This window comes from Xenopus laevis, chromosome 2S (assembly GCF_017654675.1).
Source record: "Xenopus laevis strain J_2021 chromosome 2S, Xenopus_laevis_v10.1, whole genome shotgun sequence".
NCBI lineage: Eukaryota > Metazoa > Chordata > Amphibia > Anura > Pipidae > Xenopus > Xenopus laevis.
Window position 1 is genome coordinate 62,863,604 of NC_054374.1, and position 14,039 is coordinate 62,877,642.

At 37.4% G+C, this 14,039-nt stretch overlaps 2 protein-coding genes across 8 annotated transcripts in view; one reads left to right on the forward strand and one right to left on the reverse strand.

Moving 5' to 3' along the window:
* elk4.S (ELK4, ETS transcription factor S homeolog) overlaps positions 1-14,039 on the reverse strand; it is a 301,246-nt gene that overhangs the window by 246,902 nt on the left and 40,305 nt on the right. The window lies entirely within an intron of this gene.
* Positions 1-14,039, forward strand: part of mfsd4a.S (major facilitator superfamily domain containing 4A S homeolog) — a 55,069-nt gene that overhangs the window by 23,954 nt on the left and 17,076 nt on the right. Inside the window, exons 2-3 of the mRNA XM_018249367.2 lie at positions 11,134-11,332; positions 13,591-13,830. Of these exons, the coding sequence (XP_018104856.1) occupies positions 11,134-11,332; positions 13,591-13,830 (439 nt within the window). The remainder of the gene's footprint in view (positions 1-11,133; positions 11,333-13,590; positions 13,831-14,039) is intronic.

The window sequence follows — 14,039 nt, forward strand, 5'->3', positions numbered from 1 at the left end:
AAAATCTTTACCACACATGCACCTCCTGAACTGCTATATTTATACTCCTCAATTCGCATCCATAAGGAAGTAATGCGCCCAGCAAGTTCCCTGAATCTTACTGAGTTTGCAGGCGCCATTTTATAAGTGCTGACGTCACTTCCCCCGCAGCTCCTACACATTTGCAAATTTTTTTTTTTTCTCCTTCACTTGACTCTGCCGCATCATCAAAGCTGCTGGCAGGTAACACGCAGCACTTAAACACAGCATGGACTCCAAGACACATGTAGCTGCTGCTTTGCCTGCCAAGCATGTATTGTATAGGTGCAGGCAGGCATATGCGCCAACTGCCAAGAACGTATCTAATACGTTCTTTGGCAATTGGAGGGGTTTCTCTGCATCTGGGGGCATTAGCACTCACAAGGACCTGCCAGGCAGTGAGTACAGGCAGATCTCCCGATTGCAGCACCCACGCTCCCAAACAGCAGGCACATCAAAAAACAGTTGCCTGCTGTGGGAGTAGCAATCGGAGCCCTCCCAGCGCTGATTCCTTGCCCTAGACCCGCAATTACTTACCCCCAATCCCCCAGGCAGCAATCAGAGGTTTGAAAGAAGCCCTGCAGTCGGTGGATGCCTCCCTGATGACATCATCTGCACGTGCCTTCTGTTAGTACAGACCTCCAGCCCCGCCCCTTTCTACTGAGCTGCACGGGGAAGCTGCTGGAAACATCAAGCTGAATATGCAAATGAAGAAAGAAAAAAAAGCTCTCTGCTGTGCTGTGCGCATGTCTTTGCCCGGGGAAATCTCATCTCAGGGAGAAAAGGAAGCTGGACAGGCTTAGAACAGGTACTGCATTCCGTGACACGACTTTGCCATTTCATAGGCAAATTAAGCAACAGGAGGGTGAGTTAGAAAAATATGTTTCTGACTATATTAAGGCTAAGTTTTTGGGATAATGTTGTTTTCAGACTTTCCTTCTCCTTTAAGACTGCTTAACATTTGTCTGGATATATTGCCTTATTTAGTGTTTACTAGCTAGTGTCTCACCACTCTTTAATTCATGTCGGTGAAGCCAATAGGATCAGCCTGAGTTGTTATAATAGTAGTACACAGATTTTATTGAAATTCACAGAATCTTTCACTTCACAAAGGAACAAAGTGAGGGAAGTGTTGCATTATACTGAATGCTGGGAGGGGGAAATCAGGGGTGATCCTAGCACCTCTAATGTCCTGAGGCGACATACTGCTGCCATCGTCCCTCCCCCCATGCTCACCTTTTTGGTAGTCCAAGAAGGGTCAACTAAACTACCACAGAGAGATGCAATTGCACTCTAAGTGATTGAAGAGCCACATTTCTAGTTTGAAACACAGAAATTCTGCTCTTAAAGGTACCAGGAGTAGCATTTTTTCCACCCTTGGTAACCAGTGGAGTGCTGCTGCCTGAGAAGAATTTCTCAACTTGCCTTATTGGCGGAACTCCCCTGGGGGTAATGGTTCTCATGATGAATTATGTGCCTTTCAATCTGTGGAATCAGGTATGTCTCTGTTAAAAAAAAATACATATCTGTTTTTTAAATTATTTATTTACTAGACCTATTTTCTGTTTTTTAAATACAGTATTAGTTAATGAGAAAGGAAAAAAAGAAAGAGGGTTAAACAGCTGTGGATGGTATAGTGACTGTAACAGGAGTGCTGATGCCACCCGGATGAGCCAAACATATAAAAATATTTTAATAACAGTGTTTGAAAATAAGGTATACAAGTATGTAGAGTAATGGAATACTTAAATAAGTGTGGATATTTTATTAAGTTTGCTAAGGAAACTGTACCACTGGGTTATTAGTTTATAATCACCCTCTTGGATGTTTTAACAGGGTGAGGTTTGAAGTGTAAAGCTGTCCATACATAAAGTGATCTGCTTGTTTGGCAGATGACCTTGAGGTAGGTGACAGGCCAAACAATTGGAATACAACAACTGGAATGCAGTCTACTAAATTTGCAGATGCTAGTTTCTGAATGACTAATCTGTTGGTGTTGAGTGATTTTTCACATCTTTCATTAAGGTTTAGGATTAAGGGTCCAAATTGTATTTGAAACAATTACTTAGTTCAAAGAATTGAGCGTAATTTAATTAAATAAATGTAATCAAATAACTGATAACCCATTATTAGAGACAACATCTCAATGTCCATAATTTGCAGATATTAAAGCCTTAAATGCCATCAATATGCACTGGGTATATGTTACAGAAACCTTGAGGTAGGTGACAGAGGGCCAAACAATTGGAATACAATGACTGGAGTGCAGGCTGTCAGGGCAATTCTCGCATCAACAAGCTAATGTATTTTTCAACATTTTCAATACTAAGGGGGTTATTTAATAAAGCCTGAAATTTTGTAGGGGAAACATAATTTTTTCGTTGAAATTTTTTTTATTTCCACTACTAAAAGTCCAAATCCAAAAATACTCCATCTCAAACCTGCCGAGGTCAAGTAGAAGTCACTGGCAGATATCCCTTTTACAATTGGAAGTTATCTTGATCTGCACAGGGTTTCGTACAATAATCCGAAAAAAAATGAATGGTTTTCAGTCTTCAAATCCGAAAAATTGTATGTTTAGAATTTATTTTTATGATTTTATAGTCTTTTCCCACACCAAATTTTTCAAATTATTTTACTGATATATAAGGTAAAATTGTTGATTGGCATTTGGTCGAAGTTGTTTTAATAAAATAATGAGAAACAATTGGGTTTTAGTAAATAACCCCCTAAGAATTAGCCATTTCAGCGATTTAACATGTGAAGGGGCATATTTTGAAACAGTCCAGGAGGGCAGGGAGCAAGCACCTCTTTCCACTGAAGTTTTAAATGAGAAGGAAAGTGTTTTTACACTTGGGGGTGCCAAAAAGTTAGGCACCCCCAAAAAGTTAGGCGGCCCCTTACCTGACACCCCGGGAAGTACATCTTCCTACTTCTTCTGTCTTCTCGTGGCTGCGCTTGCGAACTGTAACAAAAAAGCTGGCTATTTCATTCTACTGCACATGCATCTGTCCTGGGAAATTTGAAAAGAGAAGTGGAGAAGACTCTCTCTCCATCATGCTCGCTGGCAGAACCCCTGGCCAGTGCAGGTTTCTGCTGATAGAAGCTCTGGCCCCGGCGTGTCGGGTAAATAAATACAATCACTTGGGGGTGCTTAACTTTTGGCACCCCCAATTGTAAATGACATACCTGCTCCTTTAAGGAAAGCCTATTCCAGAGAGCTGGCCAAGAAATGTGCAAGGGAGTCAAAGGAGAGTATTTTTAATGAGCAGTGTAAGTTATGCAATGTGACCACTTTAAAGTTTTTGTTGCACCAATTTGTCATTTTCTTAGATTGTTGTCTAATTGCATGCAGTCAATTGGTCTGGTGACTTCCAAGATTACAGTCCAGCATATTTTACTTTCATGATTCTGTTTACAGTTTTCCTTTCAAAATTAATTGTTAAACAAGTTGAAGTTTAATTTCTTTTAAGGTAATTTAAAGCATATAAAGGGTGACTATTTATAGTTACAGTCATTTCAACATAAAAATATTACTTTGAACATTTATAATTATTAGATAATTTAAACATTTAGTACAATTTTTGGTGTGTGTGTGCATAGTAAGGAAACAATAAGGAAACAGTCAGCACACAGATATTTTATAAAGCCGGCACACTTTTTTTACTGTGTCAAAAAAAAAAAGAAACACCATGTTTCAGGAATGGGTGCCTTTGACAGGTCTATGGTCAAATTCAATGAATAACTTAGGAGTTTTTTTGTTTCTCTTTTGCTTTGACATGTTATCCTAAAAAACAATTCTGCTACTTAGGAAATGTAATATATTAAAAAAATGTGTATTTATTTAGAAATGAATACAATTACCAGGAATCAGTGTGATTCTGGCAAAATTACATTTTGTTTAACTGTTTAACTCTAGAGAGCTGACTGGCTGGCAGTCAAAGTAGTGTATTTTCTATGAGCAGTGTAAGTTTTACTATGTGCTTTCTTTAAAGTTTTTTGGTTTTTTTGCACCAGCTTGTCATTTTCTTAGATTGCTATCTAATTGCATGCAGTTAGTTGTCTATTTACCTTCAAGATTACATCATATTTTAGGCAAAGGGCTCCGCTGCCTGCTTATTCTCTTTAGGGTTCAAGCACACAGGCAGATTCAGGGAGATTTAGTCGCCAGGCGACTAAATCTCCCCGAATCAGCCCGTGTGCTTGAACCCTTAGTGCAGAGCAAACCAGAGGTTGGCCCGGCATTCCTACTTTTGCATTTTTGGGTTACCTGCTGGAAAGTTGCATTGCCAAGGAAGTGCTAAACTGCAAGCAGCTTGCATATCCCAACAATAAATGATAATGTGGCATCACAAGCTACATGCCCTGCCAAATGAAATTTTTTTTATGTCTCTCACAGGTGCAATATCTCTACTCCTTTAATGCCTAGCAGTCCATTGCAGTTGTATCTTAAGTGATGCTTTTTTCCCAAATTAAAATAAAATAAATTGTATAAAATAAAATTAGCTTTTGGTTTTTTATATGGTTTTAAATTGATTACCTATCACCTTATCCTAGCTTTATAAAATATGAAAAAAGTGTAACCAATATCTCCAATAGAAAATATCTGTCTCGGAAAGTGTATTTTTTTCATACTCATTTGTATGGCTATTGTAAAACAAAAATATTTTTCTATTTAATAGATACTATTTCATTGTGTATTTTTTTAATAAGACTTTTTAATAAGACTTTGCATCTGCATATGTTTTATGATAACTGGACTCTAAAGGAAAAACAAAAGTTTACTTGCCAAAAGGAGACTACACAAAGCATTGTACAACGACTTGGCAACAGTGTGTAAAAAGTAATGGAAGGCTGTTATGTCTTCATAAACCACCAAACGATAATTTAAAAGAAAATGTTAAATGCAAGAATAGCTTCTAATGTAAATCTTATGAAAATGTAGCAGTTATGTCCTTTAGAATGGTTGTTGCCCAAAACTTTTCTTTTTTTTGAATATTAAAAAATTTAATTTTAAGCATCTTTCCAATATACATTAATTTAAAAAATCATTATTTGTAAATGTAATTTGGCATCTGTCTGGTTGTTTGCATTCTCTACACTATTAGGTCTGACTTTGGAAGCAATGTTGCAAGCCAGCTAATTAATGCTCATTAAAAGACCTAGAAGAGACTTGACTCAATCTGAGTCAGACCCAGAGAACAGAAATTAATAAACAAATTGCTTTCAGCTGCAAGTATATTTACATATAAAGCGTATAACAGTTTAGTTAAAAGTTAAATTGCAGAACAAACAAAATTTGCAACATTAAAAGAAAAGTAAATGTTTTCCTTTGCAGATCCTTTTTTCCCAATTCCTCCTCTGGATCACCAAACCAAGATACAGATATAGATCAGCGCCAGAGGCTATGGAAAAAAACAGAACCTAGCACAATATTGTTAAGATTCAGTACAAACACCAGGGTGTTGTAATACAATTCTGTGTGTGTCTAGAACCAAAGAAAGTCTATGCACAAATTATTTTGTATGATCTTTAGTGCTGTGGTGATTTTTACAAAGTGCTAACATGCTTACTCCAAAAATTAAATGAAACAGGTGCTGTAGTGCTTTCTTCAAAGGGAACCATGATTAAAGCAAGGTGCTATGGTGCTTTAGGTGGGATTAGCAATTTACAACATTCCTGTTCTGAGAGAAGAAGCAAGCCACCTTGTATTTAAAAACACTCTAATACCCCACGTTTGGGGTACCCCCAATACTCCTTTATATAATAAAGGATGCACAGCCTACACAACTAAGATGTTTGCTTTTAAACAGGTGGCCAGTAAATGCTGCTTGCTGCTATCTGATTACACGTGTAGCAAAGGTTGCACCTTTATATACACAACTTCATGGGACTTAACCCCCTGCCCGAAAGGTTCAAATACATTCAATCAAAGTAGAACATGTTATTATAATAAAAGGCAATATTTATTAGACACTAAGCCAAAACACTTCAATTAAAAGCAGTTAAAATAATAAGCAGCGCTGCATATGGATGGGGATCCCCTTGGTATGAATGTATTATATGCACTAGTGCAAGATACATGTATGCATATATATATGATGGGTGGCAGCCTAATAGGACATGCAACGATACACTGGGTACCACAGTGCAAAAATAAAGTAAGGCAACCAATATACAAATTGGGCGTATGTCCTTCAAGTGTCCAATATTGGTATCCAAGGGAATTACTGCACGTGCATATTGATAATGATATATCCAGGGGTCATAGAGAGCAGACGGAATGCCACATCGGACCCAACGCCCTTAGGGCCCCTCAGGTGCAAGGGTGTATGGTATCGTGATAGGGCTATTGGTGAATGGATGGGAATGCACTCAACACAGTCCAGAACATCACAGGGAGCCCACCCTTGTAGAGTGGAGTTAGTCAAAATGCTGTATAAATCAGCGGGAGGGGCGGAAATGCCGTCGCCCAAGGGTATCTCTATGGAATACTCACAACCCCCACGATAACTCGTCACAGAGTAGCAATAAGATTCCAAACTATACAAGTCCAGTGGGCGCTCCCATATGCATCTGTGCGATGGACGTCACCAAGGCAATTCTGTCCGTTGTCAGCATGAATGGCTGCGTCTCATACCGACCCTGCAGGGACCCCATGACCGCTGCATATGTATTTGTATTTGAACCTTTCGGGCAGGGGGTTAAGTCCCATGAAGTTGTGTATATAGATTTATCTGGTTGTGGACACCCAGGCCCTTTTGGTTCTTATACATAATTTGCATTTATTACCTACCAGCACCCCTCTCTCACTTTACTCCACTGTTGTAATCAAAGGTTGCACCTTTATTACATAACCCATCCTTAAAGGTACAGTTTAGTGTAAAAACAAAACTGGGTAAATGTATAGGTTGTGTGAAATAAAACATGTTTCTAAAATACCCTATAAAGGCTGGGGTGAACAGTGGCACATAGTAGCTAGAACACTACTTCCTTCTTGACTGACTGGTAACAGGCTCCAGATCTTTAAATAACAGAAGTAATATAGATATCAAGCCTAAAAGGAGACATCATAGGATATTGTGTGAATAGTTAAACCTCTTAAAACAAGTTTCTTTCAACGATCTGTACACATAAAAGTGTTTGAAAGAACACAATTTCTAATCACAGTTTACACAATTTCTAATTACATTTAACAGTTACTTATATGAGGCAAACACCGCATTATTGTTTTACTATAGCAAGATGTTTAACGTAAAAGCTAGCAGAGTAGTAGTTCCTGGTAAAACCTTGTATACATAAGTATAAATATTAACTCAGAAATGAGAACTCGATTGTTTGTCAAAGTCAAGGAGGCAGAGAACACTAGAACGCGATAAAAATGTATTAAAAACTTGGAAGGACAGAAAAAGGTTAAAGATATCGGACTTGGTAAAAAAAATATTATACTTCTATAAGCTAATATCAAGCTGAAATGCATTTATAATCCATTTCTTTTTTGTCCTCACAATAATATGTTTGTTATTTCTAATAATCCTGGAGCTTCTGACTGGTTCTCATAGTACAATCTATCTCCTAATATGTGGCAACAATTCTTATTAAAATAAAAATTGAATGCAGGAATAACTCTTTTTTTTGTTGTTTAGGGAGAACTGAAAATGCACAAGAATGGGGTCAGGGCATCAGATTTCTAGTATTTGAGTCACTAGTGTCACCAGCGTCTGACTGGGGCAGCAGAGGCCCACCGGGGTTGCTAGGTGAAGGGCCCCCTCACAATCTCCAGAGTCCCACTTCCAATGTATGCACCCCAACGAACGAGTACACATGTGCTGCAACGGGCAATTTTTGCCTCCTTAGTCCAAATTTTTCAAGAAGCTATACAGGTAGAGGTGCAGGCCTGGGTTGGCCAGGCGTTTTCTCCTGGTGTCCCGCCAGCTCAGACCCTGAATGTCATAACTAGTAGTGTCACTAAAAGTTACTGGGCTTTCTGTGACATTCATTTCTACAGTTTCAGGGTCTACTGCCCCTATTGTTACACCTCCTGTAGTGGGTTGAAACATGGTTCTATGTGCAAGGAGCCTGTATGTTTTTCTTATGTTTGTGGAGATTTGGATTGATTGCTTAAGTTCTATAGGTTTAGGGTTGCCACCTGCCCAGTTTTGACCCGTTGACCAGTTTTTTTGAAGGGCTGCCCGCGTCAAACCTGCCTGCCCGGTTTTCCAAATTAGGAAAACCAGGCAGGATTTCCTATGATTGGCATCATAGCCCCACCCCTGATGACACTGCCCTTCCCCTGCGGCATCATGTCCCCACCCCCTGCAGAAAGGTGGCAACCCTATATAGGTTACTCGGCATGTAATAAAAACACAAAACACTTGTGTGTCTTAGGTGTGTTAGGAAAATCTAGAGCTTAAAAGAACAGTAACACCAAAAAATAAAAGTGTCCTAAAGTAATGAAAATATAATGTACTGTTGTGCTGCACTGGTGTGTTTGCTTTAAAAACATAACTATAGTTTATATAAATAAGCAAATAAGCTGCTGTGTAGCCATGGGAGCAGTCATTCAAAGCTGAAAAAAAAAGCACAGGATACACAGCAGATAAAGGATGAGCTCTGTAGCATACAATGAGATTCTTCAGTATCTGTTAACTACTGTACTGTATATCCTGTGCTTGAATGGCTGCCCCCATGGCTACACAGCAGCTTGCTTATATAAACTATAGTAGTGTTTCTGAAGCAAGCACACCAGTTTTACCAGTGCAGCACAACAGTACATTTTTTCATTACTTTAAGACACTTTCATTTTTTTGATCTTACTGCACTTTTAAAAAGCATTCATGCAGATGATAAAACTTCCACCATATAGTTATTGCATAAGTTAGATAAAGTAGGCTAGCACCCAAATAATAGAAAATAATGTGTAAGAATGTGAAATTTTAACCAAAATATGTGCTGTCTCTACAGTTGTAAATCTATGCAAGAGTTCATAAGCATTTTTATTCATGGCATGGAATGTGAGCTTTATGCTGAATGTATATCATATGTGCAGTACGTCACTGTGCTCTTATGATGGAAACATGCTACATGTATAGTGTTCCTATTATACATAAACTTACCCTGTTAATTTCCATTAGGTATTTAAGAAATACAGGGATATGTGCCTTGAGAAAAGGCAAGTGGGAGGTAAAAGTAAAGGTTGTCCACCCTTTTCGGGACAGATTTATTTTAGTCTAATTTGAATTGTGAATTATCCAAACTCGAATCGAGTTTTATTTGAATTTGAATTTCGAGATTTATCATACTCTGGCCATTTAAGAACTCAAATTTGACTATTCACCACCTAAAACCTGCCGAATTACTGTATAAGTCAATGGGAGAGGTCCAAGGATCAATTTGGTGATGTTTGTAGCCTTTCTGACATTCGAGGTTTTTTCTGAGAAAAAACTCGATTTGTGTTTTTTAAGTTTCAATTGAGTTTTTCTAATTCAATCAAATTTCATATGAGTTTTCGGGTCATTTCAATTTGTCCGAGTTGAAAAGAATTTCGAATTTATGGGAGTTTAAAAAAACTAACATGAGTTCATTTCAACCCTTGATAAATGTGCCTCTTAAAGTCAGCTTTCAGTATTTTTTTGCGTTATGGTAAACAATGGGTTTATTTATGCTCAAATACAAGCTAATTACAAGATAATTCTTCTTTAAATAGCAAACCTTAAAGCATCTTAAAGCAGCAGAGGTGTACCTAAATATTTAAGAATGATAAATGTACATTCTATTACCTTTTAAGTCCCTCTGCACCATTTAAAATTAGCAAGGCGCATGGTTAGCAGTACAGGTTGTAATACTTTAGTGCAAGGTGACCTCCTAATCAAATAGCAGATCCTGGAAACAATGCCAGTGATTTGTTCATTTACTTGGGAACGAAGATAATATAGTAAATAGCTGACGTAACATTTAAGGAGAGAAATATGTCTGTCCTATGTCTTATAACATTATTGCTTTCAAAACAAGTTTTTGATGGCAATAGTGAGTATTAAAATGGTTTATAATTGCATGCATACATGATTGTAAAGCTAATATGTTGACTGTTGGACAGTAGAAAATAAATCAAGACCTGAAAAACCCTGGCACTACTGTGTTCATTCATTTACCAACAAGGACATTTATGGAATCAGATCACTTTGCTAAAGATACGTGTGGTAACTTTTGTAAAGAATTTGAGTTTCTTACCTCATCGATTGAGGTGGGTGGTGGGATCATTCAACAGAATGGCCAGTATTTTCTGATGGCTTTGTGCACTTGTTTTGAGTAGATATGATGGATCTATTCCTTTGCTTTCTTGTAAGGTCTCATGTGTATCTGATTTATGAAATACACCAAAAGCAAAGTACTCCAGAAGCAACTTTGTAAATGTTGTAAATCAGATGATGTGGTTTTAAAATATAGTCACTGTGAAGTTGCTGCTCTAATTATAAGCAGCCTGTTTTTGACTGGTTTTGGAACACATTGAATAGCCTTCCTGCATATGTGGTGGGAATTTACTCAGTCAATACATAAAAAATGGATGAACTATATATATAAAACTATTGTAAAGACGCGGTTCTGACATCAGAATCGCTGTTTATCATGTAAGCTGCCCGAATGCAAGTAAACTTAAGTTGCAATTCCTTTGTTAACAAGTAGGTGGATTCATGATTTACTATTAAATAATTAGTTGCCCCAAAGAAGAGGCGATTAGTTGCCGGGCGACTAAATATCCCTGAATCTCCAGGTGTGCCCTAACCTGTGCCTTTTCTCAATTTTTCAAGGTTGAATGGCTGACCCATGGCTACACAGCAGATTGTTTATATAAATTATAGTAGTCTATCTGAAGCAAACACACATCTTTTACCAGTGCATGCTAACAGTTTATTATACTGTAAATTAATTACTTTAAACTTTAACTTTTTGGTGTTACTGTTTAATTAAATACCTCATCAGAATTAGGGTAATGGGTACATGACCAAAGGCTATATGCATAGTACAATAAGCATGCATGTTTTTATATTTTCATTTTATTTTATATTTTTAATTGTTTGAAGATAGATTGATCATATTGTGATTTTTTTTCTACAGGGTGAAACAGTCTCTGTTCCTGCTCTTCTTGTCCTCTCTGACAATCTCTGTGGTGTTTGTTATCATTCCGTTCTGTGGCCATGTTGGGGTGCTGGCAATGGTTATGGCAATAGCTGGTCTGGCCATGGGCTGTATAGATACAATATCTAATATGCAGCTGGTAAAGATTTATCAGCAAGACGCAGCCATCTTCCTGCAGGTGAGAGGCATCCTGGCCATAACAGAGTTGGTGGAAGGAGAAAAATAAAATTACATTTATAATTAATTAATGCTTTGTTTTAAAGGAGAAGGAAAGGTTCAAATTATATCAGAAAGGTCTATATAAATACACCAGTAAACTTAAATTAATTAAATTAATGACAGAGTCCTCTGTAAAAAAAAATCCACTACATTTATTTCCTTCTATAGTTTACACATGGGCTTCTGTATCAGACTTCCTTCTTTCAGCTTATACCTCCAGGGCATGGGCTTGAGCATGTCTAGTTTGCTCCTCTCTTCATCTCCTCCTCCCATCATCCTCCTCCCCTCCCTGCTGTAATCTGAGCCTAGAGCTATGAGCAAGCTGAGAGAGACTCACACAGGAAGTTTTGTCACACCAAGCTAACATGGCAGCTGCTATCCTAAGCTTCTACAGCTTTTTACACAGGTATTGTAAAACATTCTACAGAATAAATATAGTATTCTAGCTTGTACTATTTGGCTAATAGCTTTCCTTCTCCTTTAAAGAGAAAATAATGGCCAGAATAAAACTTTGTTCAAATTAATTGAAATTGTCCTGAATGAATAATTGCCTCATTAATTTGAATTGATTATTATTTAATATATTGTTTTCAAGCCCGTTACTACTTATCTTCCATTTTGATTTCAAAACCAGTCTGTAGTTGTTAGAGTAATTAACGAGAAATAACATTTTTAGAATTCCACTGTCTATGCACACCACTTAATTTTAAGTCAATGTATGTAAGTGCCTTTCATATCTTTCACCAATTATGGGGAATTTCTGAATTTTTAAATTGTCTTGTCACATGTTCGATATATCTTAGTTATCTCTAACTTTTTTGAGGCTACCAGATACAATACTATGATCTGAAGGAAATTATGTTAAAGCAAAGGCAGAATCAGAGAGTCAGCTATTGCTTTAACCAACCAAGTTTGCCCCAATCCTCCATGAAATTGTGATACCAACGGTGTATATTTTCTCACAATTTCTATAAACACACCCATAGAGGTAGTGTGTACATTTTAACTTTTCATTGTTTCTTTAACCAACAGCATTAAATAAACTTTGCATGAGTCCTCACTACAGCGTTTAGGAAGGCTATTTTGAACTTAAGGCAAAGGCAATGTAGTAGAACTGAAGTACAATTTTTGTTTCTATTTAAAAAAATATTTTTTATGAATTTTTTCAGTAACAAGTTGAACACATCCTAGGATGTAGATATTATCTGCAATTCATCCTTCGTACTCTATTTCATCACTGTCATATTTGTTTTAGTTTTGATCTTAAAATGTTAGAACTGTTATCTTTAACCTCACATAAACTTTCTAACAAGAAACGTCATCCCCGTTGCACTTAGCAGTATTCTCTGCATTAAGAACTTTTCATTTAACACAAACACATACCGACAACCTATATTAGTTTAGTCTAAAGGAGAAGCAAAGGCTTTGTACACTTGGGGGTGCCAAATGTTAGGCACCCCCAAGTGATTGTATATACATACCTGAAACTCCGGGCTGGTGCTCCTATCAGCAGAAAACTGCACCGCCCCCGGGTTATACCAGTGAGAACCACAAATCGATTATCTTCCGTCTTCCTCTATCCTTCGCGCGGCTGCGCATGCGCAGTAGAACAAAAAGCCGAACTTTAAGTAAAAAGTCATCTATTTAGTTCAACTGCTCATGTCTTTGCCCCGGGAAACTTGAAGAAAGAAGATGCCGGAAGAGGATCGTTCCGTGGTGCTCACTGGTATAACCCGGGCCGGTGCAGTTTTCTGCTGATAGGAGCTCTGGCCCGGGGGTTTCAAGTAAGTATATACAATCACTTTAAAAGGGATACTGTCATGGGAAAACAATGGGAACAATGGGAAGGTAACCAGAAAACAGCTCCCTGGTAGATATAAGAACAGCACCCAGTAGTAAAAATCCATGTCACACTGTTACATTGAGTAGGAGAAACAGTTGGGTTAGGAATGAAATTTTACATGAATGTAAAAAAGTGAACTATTTGCAGCGTAAACAGTGTAATTAAGAAATAAAAACTACACCATAAAAATCATGACAGAATGCCTTTAATGTTACTTTTCTTTTAAACGTAAAACTGCTTAGTTTTGTCAGGATAACTTTGATCCTTCATTTGTGTTTAATATTCAACTTTTTTAGTGTCACTTAAAGAGTCCATGGATTGATATGCTATTTTACGTCTATTATATACTGACCAAGTATATATATTTTTTCAAGGTTCTCCATTTCTTTGTTGGATTTGGGGCCCTCTTAAGTCCTCTCATAGCAGATCCCTTTCTCTCTGAGACTAACTGCATCCAGTCAAATGCCACCCAGAATCGAAGCCACAACTTAGAGCACATCAGAAACTCTTTAGTACCTCACCACCCTGGGAATGTTTCCCATTATGTTCTTCCACTTCAGGGGACTTCAGTAACACAAGTGTCATATGCATTCTGGATTATGGCTGCAATCAATGTGAGTAATTCATATGCAGAACATCCCATTTTGATTTTTTTTGTATATTTTGTACTACGAGTGATTTTCACGATTCAAATAAAAATAACAGTTATTAATTTATACATAGATTTTTTAAATGTATAAACTACTTCTGTTTGTTTACAGAGAGCTAGACTGATAGACATTGATGATTACTGTTTAGTAGCTTGATTTACTCATTTAATTTG